General features: G+C 43.5%; 1 protein-coding gene across 1 annotated transcript in view; it reads right to left on the bottom strand.

Annotated features, from left to right (window-relative positions):
• Window positions 1–19,548, bottom strand: part of LOC118379877 (uncharacterized) — a 44,049-nt gene that overhangs the window by 12,904 nt on the left and 11,597 nt on the right. The window contains exons 2-3 of the mRNA XM_052458748.1: window positions 8,593–8,699; window positions 7,667–7,976 (exon numbers count right to left, since the gene is read on the bottom strand). Coding sequence (XP_052314708.1) covers window positions 7,667–7,708 — 42 coding nt within the window. The 5' untranslated portion in view covers window positions 7,709–7,976; window positions 8,593–8,699. The remainder of the gene's footprint in view (window positions 1–7,666; window positions 7,977–8,592; window positions 8,700–19,548) is intronic.

Here is a 19,548-nt window from a genome sequence, read left to right as displayed (position 1 = left end):
TATACTAGACTGAAGGTGAAATGAAAACAAGAGCCTTTTCTGCTACTGACCTTTAAAGGCAGAAGTATGTAACAGCTAATGAAAACAACAAGAGTTTTATCCAGAGTAAAGGATCATTGTTACATGCCAAGCTCAACCCTCTTTCATGGGAGTAAGGTGAAGATGCCCCTAAATGCTGATCTTGGATCAGTTTTGCATTTCCCCTACTAATGGTTAAGTTTAGGATCGGGTGAAGGGGAAGCTGATCCTAGATCTGTACGTAAGGGGAAATCTCAGGCCACATGTGAAGTCCTGGGACAGAGATCCCGAGATCCCAGTTTACCCCATGTTGATACCCACTTTTAATAGGCACTTTTCTTCTCAAATATACATTTCACCTCATTGAATAATGCAAACAACCTGTATTAACCTCTCATTCAAATCCACAGCATTCAAATTCACAGCATTCAAATCCACAGCATTCAAATTCACAACATTCAAATTCACAGCATTCAAATTCACAGCATTCAAATCCACAGCATTCAAATCCACAGCATTCAAATCCACAGCATTCAAATTCACAGCATTCAAATCCACAGCATTCAAATCCACAGCATTCAAATCCACAGCATTCAAATCCACAGCATTCAAATTCACAGCATTCAAATCCACAGCATTCAAATTCACAACATTCAAATTCACAGCATTCAAATTCACAGCATTCAAATCCACAGCATTCAAATCCACAGCATTCAAATTCACAACATTCAAATCCACAGCATTCAAATCCACAGCATTCAAATTCACAGCATTCAAATCCACAGCATTCAAATTCACAACATTCAAATCCACAGCATTCAAATTCACAGCATTCAAATCCACAGCATTCAAATTCACAACATTCAAATTCACAGCATTCAAATTCACAGCATTCAAATCCACAGCATTCAAATCCACACTCATTCAAATTCACACTCATTCAAATTCACAATATTCAAATTCATACTCATTACATTACATTTTATGTTCTAAACAAAAGGACAGAGTTGTTATAATTTATATATTTAACTGAGCAAGTCAGTTAAGAGCAAATGCTTATTTACAACGACCGCCTAGGAACAGTGGGTTAATGTCATCTGGGGGATTAGGCTACACTAGGCTCCCTGCCGCCTCTACACTCTAACCACTGGGCTACCTGCCACCTCTACACTCTAACCACTAGGCTACCTGCCTCCTCTACACTCTAACCACTAGGCTACCTGCCGCCTCTACACTCTAACCACTAGGCTACCTGCCGCCTCTACACTCTAACCACTAGGCTACCCTGCCGCCTCCACACTCTAACCACTAGGCTACCCTGCCGCCTCTACACTCTAACCACTGGGCTACCTGCCACCTCTACACTCTAACCACTAGGCTACCTGCCGCCTCTACACTCTAACCACTAGGCTACCTGCCGCCTCTACACTCTAACCACTAGGCTACCTGCCGCCTCTACACTCTAACCACTAGGCTACCTGCCGCCTCTACACTCTAACCACTAGGCTACCTGCCACCTCGTAAACAGTCTGTTTCAAACAGCATGTCTTCAATGTTAGCCTATAAATAATTTACCATTAACCCCCTCATATGAATATTAAAGAACAGTAGACTTACCTTACAACACTACAACAAACCAGACTTCATTTTTATAGAGTAGACAGACCCTTATAGAGACAGACCCTTATGTTCTGACTGAGGGCTGTCCCCATAGAGACAGACCCTTATGTTCTGACTGAGGGTTGTCTGAGACACCACTAGGCTACCAGACTCCTTATGTTCTGTCCACTAGGCTACCTAGAGACAGACCCTTACTCTAACCACAGACCCTTATGGCTACCTGTCCTCCTAGAGACAGACCCTTATGTTCTGACTGAGGGCTGTCCCCTCCAGACAGACCACTAGGCTGACTGAGGGCTGTCCCCTAGAGACAGACCCTTAGGCTACCTAGACAGGCCACCTCTAGAGACAGACCACTGTTCTGTTGAGGGCTGTCCCCATAGAGACAGACCCTAATGTTCTGTCTGAGGGCTGTCCCCCTCTAGACAGACCCTTATGTTCTGTCTGAGGGCTGTCCCCATAGAGACAGACCCTTATGTTCTGACTGAGGGCTGTCCCCATAGAGACAGACCACTTATGTTCTGACTGAGGGCTGTCCCCATAGAGACAGGCCCTTATGTTCTGTCTGAGGGCTGTCCCCATAGAGACAGACCTATGTTCTGTCTGAGGGCTGTCCACCTCTAGAGACTAACCACTATGTTCTGTCTGAGAGCTGTCCCCCAGAGACAGACCACTTATGCTGACCTGAGGGCTGTCCCCTAGAGACCACTAGGCTACTGAGAGCTGTCCACTCAACCACTATGTTCTGACCCTGCCTGGCCCTAGGGCTAACCACTAGGCTACCTGCCCCTCGTAAGACAGTCTGTTTCAAACAGGGCTGGCCCAATGTTGTCCTATAAATAATGTCCCCATTAACCCCAGACCCTATGAATGTTCTGAACAGTAGACTTACCTTACAACACTACCCCAAGAGACAGACCCTTATTTTTATGAGTAGCTGTCCCCATAGAGACAGACCCTTATGTTCTGACTGAGGGCTGTCCCCATAGAGACAGACCCTTATGTTCTGTCTGAGGGCTGTCCCCATAGAGACAGACCCTTATGTTCTGACTGAGGGCTGTCCCCATAGAGACAGACCCTTATGTTCTGACTGAGGGCTGTCCCCATAGAGACAGACCCTTATGTTCTGACTGAGGGCTGTCCCCATAGAGACAGACCCTTATGTTCTGTCTGAGGGCTGTCCCCATAGAGACAGACCCTTATGTTCTGACTGAGGGCTGTCCCCATAGAGACAGACCCTTATGTTCTGACTGAGGGCTGTCCCCATAGAGACAGACCCTTATGTTCTGACTGAGGGCTGTCCCCATAGAGACAGACCCTTATGTTCTGTCTGAGGGCTGTCCCCATAGAGACAGACCCTTATGTTCTGACTGAGGGCTGTCCCCATAGAGACAGACCCTTATGTTCTGACTGAGGGCTGTCCCCATAGAGACAGACCCTTATGTTCTGACTGAGGGCTGTCCCCATAGAGACAGACCCTTATGTTCTGACTGAGGGCTGTCCCCATAGAGACAGACCCTTATGTTCTGACTGAGGGCTGTCCCCATAGAGCTGTCCCCATAGGGCTGTCCCCATAGAGACAGACCCTTATGTTCTGACTGAGGGCTGTCCCCATAGGGCTGTCCCCATAGAGACAGACCCTTATGTTCTGTCTGAGGGCTGTCCCCATAGAGACAGACCCTTATGTTCTGACTGAGGGCTGTCCCCATAGAGACAGACCCTTATGTTCTGTCTGAGGGCTGTCCCCATAGAGACAGACCCTTATGTTCTGACTGAGGGCTGTCCCCATAGAGCTGTCCCCATAGGGCTGTCCCCATAGAGACAGACCCTTATGTTCTGACTGAGGGCTGTCCCCATAGGGCTGTCCCCATAGAGACAGACCCTTATGTTCTGACTGAGGGCTGTCCCCATAGAGACAGACCCTATGTCCCCAGAGAGGGCTGTCCCCATAGAGACAGACCCTTATGTTCTGACTGAGGGCTGTCCCCATAGAGACAGACCCTTATGTTCTGACTGAGGGCTGTCCCCATAGAGACAGACCCTTATGTTCTGACTGAGGGCTGTCCCCATAGAGACAGACCCTTATGTTCTGACTGAGGGCTGTCCCCATAGAGACAGACCCTGTATGTTCTGACTGAGGGCTGTCCCCATAGAGACAGACCCTTATGTTCTGACTGAGGGCTGTCCCCATAGAGACAGACCCTTATGTTCTAACTGAGGGCTGTCCCCATAGAGACAGACCCTTATGTTCTGACTGAGGGCTGTCCCCATAGAGACAGACCCTTATGTTCTGACTGAGGGCTGTCCCCATAGGTGACAGACCCTTATGTTCTGTCTGAGGGCTGTCCCCATAGAGACATGTTCTGACTGAGGGCTGTCCCCATAGAGACAGACCCTTATGTTCTGACTGAGGGCTGTCCCCATAGTGACAGACCCTTATGTTCTGTCTGAGGGCTGTCCCCATATGATCCAGTTTCCCCTGGTCAGGGCTGTCCCCATAGAGACTAGACCCTGTTTTATGTTCTGTTTACAGCTGAGGGCTGTCCCCAATATCATCCGAAAACGTCCCCACAGAGACAACCCTTATGTTCTGACTGAGTGTGCTGTCCCCATAGAGACAGACCCTTATGTTCTGTCTGAGGGCTGTCCCCATAGTGACAGACCCTTATGTTCTGACTGAGGGCTGTCCCCAAGCTAGAGTTGTCAAATGTTTCTTCATGTTCTGAAATGAATGAACTGTCCCCAATAGTTTGACAGACCCATATGTTCTGTCTGAGGGCTGTCCCCTGCTTGGCAATATGGTGTGTGTCCCCCATGTAAATAACATTGTTTCTCAGCCACCAGTGACTAGTCTGTTCTGTCCCCTGTTAGAGACAGACCTGTTCTGTTATGTTCTGTTCCTGATGTTCTGTCCCCATACGATGCTGTCCCCATAGAGACAGACCCTTATGTTCTGTTCTGAGGATGTTCTGTCCCCATAGATGTTCTGACCTGTTATGTTCTGACTGAGGTTCTGTCCCCATAGGTCTGTCCCCAGATGTTCTGTTCTGTTAGATGTTCTGTTCTGTTCTGATGTTCTGTTCTGCTACGATGTTCTGTGGCCTCAGTTCACGTATGTTCTGTTCTGTATGTTCTGTTGCAGAGTTCTGTTCTGTTCTGATGGCCTGACTGTTCCAGATCTGTTCTGTACAATGTTCTGTTCTGTACTACTGTTCTGTTCTGTCTGTGTTCTGTGAACTTGTTCCATATGTGTGCTAATACGATGTTCTGTTCTAATATAATATTCTCACTAATACCGACTCCTGTTCTCTATGATCTGTTCTGTTTCATCCCTGGTCTGAGGGATTATTGACCTCTAAAACTGTTCTGTTACATCTGTTCAAAAGCCTGTTTTAATTGATGTTGTTTACAGTTCTGTTTGTCATGTTCTGAGGCCAATGCCTGTTCTGTTAATATCATCTGTTCTGTTCTGCTCTGTTCTGTTCTGTGCCACTGTTCTGTTCTGCTGTGTCTGCTGTTCTGTGTGCGTGCTGCGTCTGCTGTGCTCTGTTCTGTTCTGTGCGTGCGTGCGTCTGTGCTGCTGTGCGTCTGCTCTGCTCTGCTCTGTTCTGTGTGCTCTGCTCTGCTCTGCTGTGCTCTGTCTGTGTGTGCTGCGCTGTGCGTGTGCGTGCGTGCGTGCGTGCGTGTGTGCTGCGCTGTGTGTGTCTGCTCTGCTAAAAGTTGTCAAATGTTTCATTCATGTCAATATAAAATGAATGAACCAATTAGTGATAAATAGTTTGACAGGCACATATGTTCTGTAAAGGGTGACACGGTAAGGAGCATTCAGCCCCTGGCAATCTGCTTGGCAATATGGTGTGTTGTCCTGCTCCATGTAAATAACATTGTTTCTCAGCCACCAGTGACTAGTCTGTTCTGTTCTGTTACGATGTTCTGTTCTGTTCTGTTCTGTTCTGTTCTGTTCTGCTCTGTTCTATGTTCTGTTCTGTTGTGCTGTGCTGATGTTCTCTGTTCTGTTCTGCGTTCTGTGTTCTGTTCTGTTCTGTTCTGTTCTGTTCTGTTCTGTTCTGTTCTGCTTGCTGTCTGCGATGTTCTGTTCTGTGCTGTGCTGTGCTGTGCTGTGCTGTTGTGCTGTTCTGTTAGCCATGCTGTTCTGTTCTGTTCTGCTCTGCTCTGCTCTGCTCTGCTGTTCTGTTCTGCTCTGCTCTGTTCTGTTCTGTTCTGTTCTGTTCTGTTCTGTTCTGTTCTGTGCTGTGCTGTGCTGTGCTGTGCTGTGCTGTGCTGTGCTGTGCTGTGCTGTGCTGTGCTGTGCTGTGTTGTGTTGTGTTGTGTTGTGTTGTGTTGTGTTGTGCTGTGCTGTTCTGCTCTGCTCTGCTCTGCTCTGTTCTGTTCTGTTCTGTTCTGTTCTGTCTGCTCTGCTCTGTTCTGTTCTGCTCTGTCTGTTCTGTTCTGTTCTGTTCTGTTCTGCTCTGTTCTGTTCTGTTCTGTTCTACTCTGTTCTGCTCTGTTCTGTTCTGTTCTGTTCTGTTCTGTTCTCTGTTCTGTTCTGTTCTGCTCTGTTCTGTTCTGTTCTGTTCTACTCTGTTCTGTTCTGTTCTGTTCTGCTCTGTTCTACTCTGTTGTTCTGTTCTGTTCTACTCTGCTCTGTTCTGCTGTTGTTCTGTTCTAGTCTGTTCTGCTCTGTTCTGTTCTGTTCTACTCTCTGTTCTGTTCTGCTCTGTTCTGTTCTACTCTGTTCTGATCTGTTCTGTTCTACTCCGTTCTGTTCTACTCTGTTCTGTTCTGCTCTGTTCTGTTCTGCTCTGTTCTGCTCTGTTCTACTCTGTTCTGTTCTACTCTGTTCTGTTCTGCTCTGTTCTGCTCTGTTCTGTTCTGCTCTGTTCTGTTCTGTTCTGTTCTACTCTGTTCTGTCTGTTCTGCTCTGTTCTGCTCTGTTCTGTTCTGTTCTGTTCTGTTCTGTTCTGTTCTGCTCTGTTCTGCTCTGTTCTGTTCTGTTCTACTCTGTTCTGTTCTGTTCTACTCTGCTCTGTTCTGCTCTGTTCTACTCTGTTCTGTTCTGTTCTACTCTGCTCTGTTCTGTTCTGTTCTGTTCTGTTCTACTCTGCTCTGTTCTACTCTGTTCTGTTCTGTTCTGTTCTACTCTGTTCTGTTCTACTCTGTTCTGTTCTGTTAATACAGGGTTTTGTTTTGTCCCAAGCATATGACATCTAGTTAATACAGGGTTTTGTTTTGTCCCAAGCATATGACATCTAGTTAATACAGGGTTTTGTTTTGTCCCAAGCATATGACATCTAGTTAATACAGGGTTTTGACAGAATTCTACACTATAATTCTGATCTTCAGAATAGACTGTTGTTTCTCTACGTAGTTTCATATCCAACCGTTACGAACACGAGACACAGACTGATTCTGTGAATTATCAGAAATTCATCAGGGGCAAGTCGTGAAAAGAGACAGATTCCAGATGTTTCCATACATCTGGCTGAGTATACACCTACGATAGGAAACTGTTCCAGGAACAGATGAGCGGACAGACGTTCCAGCTCGCTGTACATCTCTAGGATGAAACTGTTCCAGGAACAGATGAGCCTACAGACGTTCCGTACAGCTCGCTGTACATCTCTAGGATGAAACTGTTCCAGGAACAGATGAGCCTACAGACGTTCCGTACAGCTCGCTGTACATCTCTAGGATGAAACTGTTCCAGGAACAGATGAGCAGACAGACGTTCCGTACAGCTCGCTGTACATCTCTAGGATGAAACTGACAACAGTTCTGTTCAGATACACCATGTATTTTCTCCACGTGGCTAACGTTCCCTTTGTGTATATCTCAGCTTTATTATATATCTTATATTGGATGAAGAAATGGTCCACATAATGATTTAGAAAATAAATGTATACGAACACGCAAATTGACAAACGACTAACGCATTTTATAAAAGCTTATTTTGGACAAAGATCCTGTTAGATGAATGTAGAAAAGCAAGATGGAGAGAAAGAGGGCGGTAAAGTAAAGGGTTGATTACCATGTTATCGTCTTGGTGTTCGTGTTCACTCTCCCCCTGCATGTTGTGCTGGGTGACCCTGTAGGAGAAGTCCTGCAAGTCGGTACCTCAGAGCGTCTCTCTCTCTCTCAGTCTGTCCTGGAGGGAGTGTCAGGGCCTCTCTCTCTCTCTCTCTCTCTCTCAGTATGTCCTGGAGGGAGTGTCAGGGCCTCTCTCTCTCAGTCTGTCCTGGAGGGAGTGTCAGGGCCTGCTCCAGTTACCTCAGTCTGTCTGCCTGTGTTGCTTTCCCTGATATATACACCTGCAGCTCCCGTTGGGCACGCAACAACCCCTAAACACACACACACACACACACACACACACACACACACACACACACACACACACACACACACACACACACACACACACACACACAGGGTTAGTATGTTGGCATACACTGTACAGCAACCACTACACACACACAGGGCCCAATGGTACATAGGAACAGAATTGAAGGGCCCCCCCCCCCAGACCAAATCAATTTGACACTCAATATGGCCGCCGGTCCATCTGTCACAGAATTGGCTTAAATTTGAATTTTGGTTCTAGAAATGCAATTAGCATATTAACATATTAGCTAGCATACCATTTTTAGAGTACATCAATATGATGAGCAACCCCTAGGGCAGCGTTTCCCAAACCCAAAGGGGTACACGTTTGAGTTTTTTTTGCCCTAACTCTACACAGCTGATTCAAATGATCAACGCTTAATGATTAGTTGTTTATTTGAATCGGCTGTGTAGCGCTAGGGCAAAAAAAAACAGAACGTGTACCCCTTGGAGTCTCGAGGACCGAGTTTTGGGAAACGCTGCCGTAGACATAAAAAAAACATATTTAAAAAAAATAGACTAACCAAAAGGGTGACCTTTAGAGAAAATAGGCCAAACGAAGTTTAAAGTACTCACAGTACAAGCCTCTTTGTTTTGAGCCTCTCTGTTGTCTCAACCTCTGTTCTCTGACCCTCCGTCACACAGCTCAGTTCAGCAGCTCAGTTTGTTAAACCTTTTTCAGGCTGAAACACAGGAGAAAAAAAAATAGATGTTTTTTAAAAAATGTTTTAGTTTTAATAAAGGACTCAAACACTCGGGTTAAGGCTTAAATGAATAAACATTAACTACCCTCTGGGCACACACTGGTTGAATCAACGTTGTTTACACCCTTTTCAATGACATTGCATTGTACGGACGTGGAATAGACGTTGGACTTAAGTCGCTCTGGATAAGAGCGTCTGCTAAATGACTTAAATGTAAATGTCTGTGCTCAGCGGGCGGTGTGTCCCTGAGTCGCAATGTTGTCATAGATACAAACAAAACTGTAAAACAGCACTTGTCAGGTCAATGGCCAATCCTTCATAACAGAACACTTCTAGAACACTTCTAGAACACAGTACTAGCCAATAGGAATGAGTTCATGTCAAGACATATAACCCTCTCAATACAGTGATGCACGAGGGGTGTTGTTTCATAATCTCCCCCACCAGAGGGCAGTATTTAATCATCTCTAAACAGTTTGTGACTGGCACAGAAATGACAGAACCTGACATTGTGGCTTTGTTGAGTTGTAACATCTTATTCAAAGGAAACAGCAAAATTACTACACAGTCTCCCATGATGATCATATGATATATGCTTCTACGCCTGCATTGCTTGCCGTTTGTGGTTTTAGGCTGGGTTTCTGTACAGCAGTTTGAGATATCAGCTGATGTACGAAGGGCTATATAAATACATTTGATTTGATTTGATATACAAACCTGCACAGAGATCCTATTAAATTCCCTTTACAAAGATGAATGATTTTCAGGTATGTTACTGCGATCCCAATGTCCATTCAATAGTTGTAATATGTAATGATATGTGTATCTGCAACTATGGACGGCCTCAACTACAGGACGATCAGGAACACCTGGACATCCGAGAAAACATCCACAAAGCTGATAAAGATACAGATAAACTGATACAGATAAACTCATACAGATACAAATTAAACTGATACAGATACAAATTAAACTGCTACAGATACAGATTAAATTGATACAGATAAACTGATACAGATAAACTGATACAGATACAAATTAAACTGATACAGATACAGATAAACTGATACAGATAAACTCATACAGATACAAATTAAACTGATACAGATACAAATTAAACTGATACAGATACAGATTAAATTGATACAGATAAACTGATACAGATACAAATTAAACTGATACAGATACAGATAAACTGATACAGATAAACTCATACAGATACAAATTAAACTGATACAGATACAAATTAAACTGATACAGATACAGATTAAATTGATACAGATAAACTCATACAGATACAAATTAAACTGATACAGATAAACTCATACAGATACAAATTAAACTGATACAGATACAAATTAAACTGATACAGATACAAATTAAACTGATACACATACAGATTAAATTGATACAGATAAACTGATACAGATAAACTGATACAGATACAAATTAAACTGATACAGATACAGATTAAATTGATACAGATAAATTGATACAGATAAACTGATACATGAAAACGTCCACAGTACAGACATCTCCATTTGATTTGATTACTTTATCATTAATAATCAAAATGTCTAAATTGATGCATATCTATCAAATTAATAAATCAAACCACGATTATAATGCAAAAAACAAGAGAACAGAATTGAGACTAAAAAGGTATTTATTTCCGTCAGGAAGTAGCCCATATCCATCCATGAACGGATGTAATTACACAGAAGAATGGTCACACTGGATACGAGCTGCTTGGCTAAAACACACAGGCTTCCAGTGATTAGGGGCCCGAGTTTCATGCAGATCCACTCTGTGTGTGTGTGTGTGTGTGTGTGTGTGTGTGTGTGTGTGTGTGTGTGTGTGTGTGCGTTCGTGTGTAAGTGTGCGTTTGTTTATGAGCCTTCGTGTGTATGTGTGTGTGCGTTCGTGTTTGTGTGTGTGTGTGTGTGCGCTCGTGTGTGTGTGTGTGTTTATGAACCTTCGTGTGTGTGTGTGTGTGTGTGTGTGTGTGTGTGTGTGTGTGTGTTTGTTTATGAGCCTGTGTGTGTGTGTGTGCCTGCGTTTGTTTATGAGCCTGTGTGTGTGTGCGTGTGTGTGTGTGTGTGTGTGCGTTCGTGTGTGTGTGTGTGTGTGTGTGTGTGTGTGTGTGTGCTCGTGTGTGTATGTGTGCATTTGTTTATGAGCCTTCATGTGTGTGTGCCTCCGTGTGTGTGTGTGTGTGTGTGTGTGTGTGTGTGTGTGTGTGTGTGTGTGTGTGTGTGTGTGTGTGTGTTGGCATGTGTGTGAAAGGATAAACAAAAAGCAGCGAAGCCTCATTAACCTTTTGTTTATATGGCGTTGGAAACGAGGTCTACCCAGCATGCAGCAGTGATGTCACACACACACACGGTGGGCTCACGCAGAGCTGATCGCCAGCTGTCAAGCAATCAGATGCTTAGAGAAAATATTAATTGTGGATGTTTTTAGAATTACAGCTCACTCCATCATTGTGAGTGAAATGTTTTAAATATTTTCCCAACACGCATATCTATGTTCTATTTGCATCCATGTTGTGTACATCACATCTATTAGTATTTATTATGGATCCCCATTTTAGCCAAGGCAGCAGCTACTATTGTGGATTCCTGGGGTTTTTAAATCCCCATTTTCCTGCCAAGGCAGCAGCTACTCTTCCATGGGTTCTATTTGGATCCATTAGTTCCTGACAAGGCAGCAGCTATCTTCCTAGGGTTTATTATGGATCCCCATTAGTTCCTCCCAAGGCAGCAGCTACTCTTCCTGGGGTTTATTATGGATCCCCATTAGTTCCTGCCAAGGCAGCAGCTACTCTTCCTGGGGTTTATTATGGATCCCCATTAGTTCCTGACAAGGCAGCAGCTACTCTTCCTGGGGTTTATTATGGATCCCCATTAGTTCCTGACAAGGCAGCAGCTACTCTTCCTGGGGTTTATTATGGATCCCCATTAGTTCCTCCCAAGGCAGCAGCTACTCTTCCTGGGGTTTATTATGGATCCCCATTAGTTCCTGCCAAGGCAGCAGCTACTCTTCCTGGGGTTTATTATGGATCCCCATTAGTTCCTCCCAAGGCAGCAGCTACTCTTCCTGGGGTTTATTATGGATCCCCATTAGTTCCTGACAAGGCAGCAGCTACTCTTCCTGGGGTTTATTATGGATCCCCATAAGTTCCTGCCAAGGCAGCAGCTACTCTTCCTGGGGTTTATTATGGATCCCCATTACTTCCTGCCAAGGCAGCAGCTACTCTTCCTGGGGTTTATTATGGATCCCCATCAGTTCCTGCCAAGGCAGCAGCTACTCTTCCTGGGGTTTATTATGGATCCCCATTACTTCCTGCCAAGGCAGCAGCTACTCTTCCTGGGGTTTATTATGGATCCCCATTAGTTCCTGCCAAGGCAGCAGCTACTCTTCCTGGGGTTTATTATGGATCCCCATTAGTTCCTGCCAAGCCAGCAGCTACTCCTCCTGGGGTTTATTATGGATCCCCATTAGTTCCTGCCAAGGCAGCAGCTACTCTTCCTGGGGTTTATTATGGATCCCCATTAGTTCCTGCCAAGGCAGCAGCTACTCTTCCTGGGGTTTATTATGGATCCCCATTACTTCCTGCCAAGGCAGCAGCTACTCTTCCTGGGGTTTATTATGGATCCCCATTAGTTCCTGCCAAGGCAGCAGCTACTCTTCCTGGGGTTTATTATGGATCCCCATTACTTCCTGCCAAGGCAGCAGCTACTCTTCCTGGGGTTTATTATGGATCCCCATTAGTTCCTGCCAAGGCAGCAGCTACTCTTCCTGGGGTTTATTATGGATCCCCATTAGTTCCTGCCAAGGCAGCAGCTACTCTTCCTGGGGTTTATTATGGATCCCCATTAGTTCCTGCCAAGGCAGCAGCTACTATTCCAGGGGTTTATTATGGATCCCCATTAGTTGATACTGATTACACCGATACATATACTGATACTAATACTGATACCAATACTGATTACACTGATACTGATAACACTGATACTGATTACACTGATTACACCGATTACACTGATTATTATTATTACACCGATACTGATTACACTGATTACACTGATACTGATTACACTGATTACACCGATACTGATTACACTGATACTGATTACACTGATACTGATTACACTGATTACACCGATTACACCAATACTGATTACACCGATACTGATTACACCAATACTGATTACACCGATACTGATAACACTGATTACACTGATACTGATTACACTGATTACACCGATACTGATTACACCGATACTGATTACACTGATTACACTGACACTGATTACACTGATACTGATAACACTGATTACACCGATACTGATTACACTGATACTGATTACACTGATACTGATTACACTGATTACACTGATTACACTGATACTGATTACACTGATACTGATTACACTGATTACACTGATTACACCGATACTGATTACACTGATTACACTGATACTGATTACACTGATACCACTGATACTGATTACACTGATAACACTGATACTGATAACACTGATTACACTGATAACACTGATACTGATAACACTGATACCACTGATACTGATTACACTGATAACACTGATACTGATAACACTGATACTGATAACACTGATACTGATAACACTGATTACACTGATAATGCTATTGAAGGAGTAAGATGTTTGAGTTGAGAGAGATACACCAAGGAGTTTCCAAAACTGCCTCTACTCTCAGGATGTTTGTCTTGGCAACAGAATATATATTTGGTACGGATACATAACAAAACTGATACACTTCTGTAGCACAGTTGGTAGAGCATGGCGCTTGTAACGCCAGGGTAGTGGGTTCGATTCCCGGGACCACCCATACGTAGAATGTATGCACACATGACTGTAAGTCGCTTTGGATAAAAGCGTCTGCTAAATGGCATATATTATTATTATTGATATTCACTGGGTGGCTGGTCTATGGGAAAATATCTGATGTAGATACCACAGCTCTCAAATAGGTTCCAATTGGGAACAATATCCCAATTGTACCAAGTTCCAATTGGGATTTGGAAAAGTAAATGTACTTAATCCCATAAGGCCTATTGATCTGCAGTGAGGCATTTCATTTACATTGGCACCTTGTTCCCCAACTTGCTTACCTGGTTAAATAAAGGTAGAATAAAAAAAGCTAATAAAAAAACCTTGGCACGACTCTGAGCGCTGATGGGAAACTGCATGCTTTCACAGAACACGATGACAACACTGTTGGCTTGAACCGAGTCAACTGATGTGTCTTAGCTTGCTTTGTCTGGGATGACAAGCATCAGGTGATCACGAGAAGAATGAGGGGGAAATTAATCACAAGGACATGCAAATTCTCAGCATTTTGGGTATTGTTTATTGTTTATATTGTACCTAAGATATACTGTTTATACTGTACCTAAGATATATTGTTTATACTGTACCTAAGATATACTGTTTATACTGTACCTAAGATATACTGTTTATACTGTACCTAAGATATATTGTTTATACTGTACCTAAGATATACTGTTTATACTGTACCTAAGATATTGTTTATACTGTACCTAAGATATACTGTTTATACTGTACCTAAGATATACTGTTTATACTGTACCTAAGATATACTGTTTATACTGTACCTAAGATATATTGTTTATACTGTCCTTAAGATATATTGGCAGCATGAACATGTCCCAAACCTATATTTACAGATCATATTTAATACTGGTAAATGCTTTGAAAGTCATTAATTCTAAGCTATCAAGCCCCCTGAAACCTGTCAGTCAGTTTGTGTTCTGTTGACAGCTTTGAGCCACACCGAGCACCAATTCCATATTTACATCCATCATCCACATCAGGTGATCACAAAGTATTCTGAAGATTATAGTTTGTCTGTTTAATAAATTAAAAAACAAAAAACAAACGCAATACATCTATAATAATAATAATAATATATGCCATTTAGCTTACGCTTTTATCCAAAGCGACTTACAGTCATGTGTGCATACATTCTACGTATGGGTGGTTCCGGGAATCGAACCCACTACCCTGGCGTTACAAGCGCCATGCTCTACCAACTGAGCCACAGAAGGACCACTCGTAAGATGTTGTGGTCACATGTAGGAGGAGAACATCATTTGTGAGGAGATAGGGGTTGGATAGAAAAGGGTTTTTGAAAACCACAAAGTGTCCTGATAGCTGTCAGTCAGGTTCTGTAATGTTAGCATTCCTGAGCCACACCCAGTACCACTTCCACATCCTGGGACTTGCAAGGTTCATAAGAATCTACACAGTGGATATTTTTAGTGGGGAGTTAAAATAGTTCAAAATAGTTCTAGACACAATAGAATCCTACATCCCAGCATGGCTAGAACTTTAATAAGATACCTTTCTTCCAAAATATATACAATTAAGATTGTGTGACCACTACTCTTCTTTTACAAACTTGTTTTATTTTTAGATACTGTCGTCTTTGCTGTGTGTGGTCATACTATATACACTGACAGACAAGTACGAACAGGACAGTGTTTACTTTTTGCCGCGAGGCAGAATACGCTGCTGTCATAACATACAGGCAACTTCCATATCTATGTAATTACACTGCTATAACCTACAGCAGCGACGAAATAGCATTTCATCCAGTCACCGCCACGTCAGGATACTGTACCTGAAACAGGGAGACCGTAACAGGTAATCACCTGAAATCAGGTTACACCTGTCCAGAACCAACTGGTATAAAGGAGTGGATCCACTAGACAAATCAACAACAACAACAGGCGAGTTCCACACCCAGCTGGAGCTTTGACAACAAACTATTTACTTATCTTGTTTTATGTCATCTGGTTAACCACAGCAGCTAGCGTAATAACCCTACACGGCGACAAACAAATCATCTTTAACCAAGCACCTTCAAAATCAAATCTAAATGTTATTTGTCACATGCGCCGAATACAACAGGTGTATTTACAAGCCCCTTAACCAACAATGTAGTTTTAAGATTTTAAGAAAATCCCCCCCCAAAAAAGAGACAAGAACAACAAATAATTATAGAATAAGAGCTGTATTTTCACAAGTTGCTGTTTATTGTAATGAGTCTTGTCCTGAAGGTTTCCACATGCTTCGGTTTCTGACTCGGCTAGACGAACCCAGTGTGCTGGCATAATACCATAAAAGACCTTCGCTTGAAAAATGAGAAAAGACGGCAATAGTATTGTTTGTCCACCTTGAGACGCCGTAGCCAGTATACATACACTGCCTCAAAATAGTTTGAATTAATCTAACATTTAAAAAAAATAATGACAGATTTCTTGAGTTGATGTTTTGCCGAGGAGATTTTAGGTCGCACAATTTTACATCTAAGATGTTTTGGTGCCGTATTTCTCAAGTGAAAAAAATGTGCATTGAAAACTAGTCGTCGCTCATTGAATGACAACAAACACTTAATTGAAGAATCCCTACTGTTAATCAATGACCGACAAAACGGGCGTAGACGACGTCTCCGAACTTCGACTTGCCTCGAGAAATGTTTTTGTGTGCACGGGACATACAACACAATAAAAACCCTTGACGAAGACCAAAACATCACTAAACGCCGTCATAGTATATACACAAACGGTTTCAGATGAGAAGCATGCGGATGCCTTTAGATAGACCAGCTGCAAAGTCAAATTGGCTAAATTGTAAAACAAAAATGAAAACAAAAATGTGCTTTTGGTATTAAATTACTGTTAGGGTTAAGCACTCTGGGCTGTGGTGTTTGTGGGTTGTAGGTGACTACACTGTGGGTTGTAGGTGACTACACTGTGGGTTGTAGGTGACTACACTGTGTATGTGGGTTGGAGGTGACTACACTGTGGGTTGTAGGTGACTACAATATGTTTGTGGGTTGTAGGTGACTACACTATGTTTGTGGGTTGTAGGTGACTACACTGTGGGTTGGAGGTGACTACACTGTGGGTTGGAGGTGACTACACTGTGGGTTGTAGGTGACTACACTGCGGGTTGGAGGTGACTACACTGTGGGTTGGAAGTGACTACACTATGTTTGTGGGTTGTAGGTGACTACACTGTGTATGTGGGTTGTAGGTGACTACACTGTGGGTTGTAGGTGACTACACTGTGGGTTGTAGGTGACTACACTATGTTTGTAGGTTGTAGGTGACTACACTGTGGGTTGGAGGTGACTACACTGTGGGTTGTAGGTGACTACACTGTGGGTTGTAGGTGACTACACTGTGGGTTGGAGGTGACTACACTGTGGGTTGGAGGTGACTACACTGTGGGTTGGAGGTGACTACACTGTGGGTTGTAGGTGACTACACTGTGGGTTGTAGGTGACTACACTGTGGGTTGTAGGTGACTACACTATGTTTGTGGGTTGTAGGTGACTACACTGTGTCTGTGGGTTGTAGGTGACTACACTGTGGGTTGTAGGTGACTACACTGTGGGTTGTAGGTGACTACTCTGTGTCTGTGGGTTGTAGGTGACTACACTGTGAGTTGTAGGTGACTACACTGTGGGTTGTAGGTGACTACACTATGTTTGTGGGTTGTAGGTGACTACACTGTGTCTGTGGGTTGTAGGTGACTACTCTGTGTCTGTGGGTTGTAGGTGACTACTCTGTGTCTGTGGGTTGTAGGTGACTACTCTGTGTCTGTGGGTTGTAGGTGACTACTCTGTGTCTGTGGGTTGTAGGTGACTACTCTGTGTCTGTGGGTTGTAGGTGACTACTCTGTGTCTGTGAGGCAAAATGTGCTGACTGTGACTGGTCCACCTAGCTATCTGAAGATGAATGTACTGACTATGACTGGTCCACCTAGCTATCTGGAGATGAATGTACTGACTATGACTGGTCCACCTAGCTATCTGGAGATGAATGTTCTGACTATGACTGGTCCACCTAGCTATCTGGAGATGAATGTACTGACTATGACTGGTCCACCTAGCTATCTGAAGATGAATGTACTGACTATGACTGGTCCACCTAGCTATCTGAAGATGAATGTACTGACTATGACTGGTCCACCTAGCTATCTGGAGATGAATGTACTGACTATGACTGGTCCACCTAGCTATCTGAAGATGAATGTACTGACTATGACTGGTCCACATAGCTATCTGGAGATGAATGTACTGACTATGACTGGTCCACATAGCTATCTGGAGATGAATCTACTGACTATGACTGTGATATGTGGTTGTCCCACCTAGCGATCTGGAGATGAATGTACTAACTATGACTGGTCCACCTAGCTATCTGATGAATGTACTGACTATGACTGGTCCACCTAGCTATCTGATGAATGTACTGACTATGACTGGTCCACCTAGCTATCTGAAGATGAATGTACTGACTATGACTGGTCCACATAGCTATCTGGAGATGAATCTACTGACTATGACTGTGATATGTGGTTGTCCCACCTAGCGATCTGGAGATGAATGTACTAACTATGACTGGTCCACCTAGCTATCTGATGAATGTACTGACTATGACTGGTCCACCTAGCTATCTGGAGATGAATGTACTGACTATGACTGGTCCACCTAGCTATCTGATGATGAATGTACTGACTATGACTGGTCCACCTAGCTATCTGGAGATGAATGTACTGACTATGACTGGTCCACATAGCTATCTGGAGATGAATCTACTGACTATGACTGTGATATGTGGTTGTCCCACCTAGCGATCTGGAGATGAATGTACTAACTATGACTGGTCCACCTAGCTATCTGATGAATGTACTGACTATGACTGGTCCACCTAGCTATCTGAAGATGAATGTACTGACTATGACTGGTCCACATAGCTATCTGGAGATTAATCTACTGACTATGACTGTGATATGTGGTTGTCCCACCTAGCGATCTGAAGATGAATGTACTGACTATGACTGGTCCACCTAGCTATCTGATGAATGTACTGACTATGACTGGTCCACCTAGCTATCTGGAGATGAATGTACTGACTATGACTGGTCCACCTAGCTATCTGATGATGAATGTACTGACTATGACTGGTCCACCTAGCTATCTGGAGATGAATGTACTGACTATGACTGTGATATGTGGTTGTCTCACCTAGCTATCTGAAGATAGACAGTCCTACTGACAGTTGTGGCTGCTTCGTGTGATGTATTGTTGTCTCTACCTTCTTGCCCTTTGTGCTGTTGTCTGTGACCAATAATGTTTGTACCATGTTTTGTGTTGCTACCATGTTGTTGTCATGTTGTGTTGCTGCCATGTTGTTGTCATGTTGTGTTGCTACCATGTTGTTGTCATGTTGTGTTGCTACCATGTTGTTGTCATGTTGTGTTACTACCATGTTGTTGTCATGTTGTGTTGCTACAATGTTGTAGTCATGTTGTGTTGCTACAATGTTGTTGTCATGTTGTGTTACTACCATGTTGTTGTCATGTTGTGTTACTACCATGTTGTTGTCATGTTGTGTTACTACCATGTTGTTGTCATGTTGTTGTCATGTTGTCATGTTGTGTTACTACGATGTTGCTGCCATGTTGTTGTCATGTTGTGTTGCTACCATGTTGTTGTCATGTTGTGTTACTACCATGTTGTTGTCATGTTGTGTTACTACCATGTTGTTGTCATGTTGTGTTGCTACCATGTTGTTGTCATGTTGTTGTCATGTTGTTGTCATGTTGTGTTACTACCATGTTGCTGCCATGTTGTTGTCATGTTGTGTTGCTACCATGTTGTTGTCATGTTGTGTTACTACCATGTTGTTGTCATGTTGTGTTGGTCCCATGTTGTTGTCATGTTGTGTTGCTACCATGTTGTTGTC

The sequence above is a fragment of the Oncorhynchus keta genome, chromosome 12, assembly GCF_023373465.1.
Source record: "Oncorhynchus keta strain PuntledgeMale-10-30-2019 chromosome 12, Oket_V2, whole genome shotgun sequence".
NCBI lineage: Eukaryota > Metazoa > Chordata > Actinopteri > Salmoniformes > Salmonidae > Oncorhynchus > Oncorhynchus keta.
This window is presented reverse-complemented; position numbering and strand designations above follow the sequence as displayed.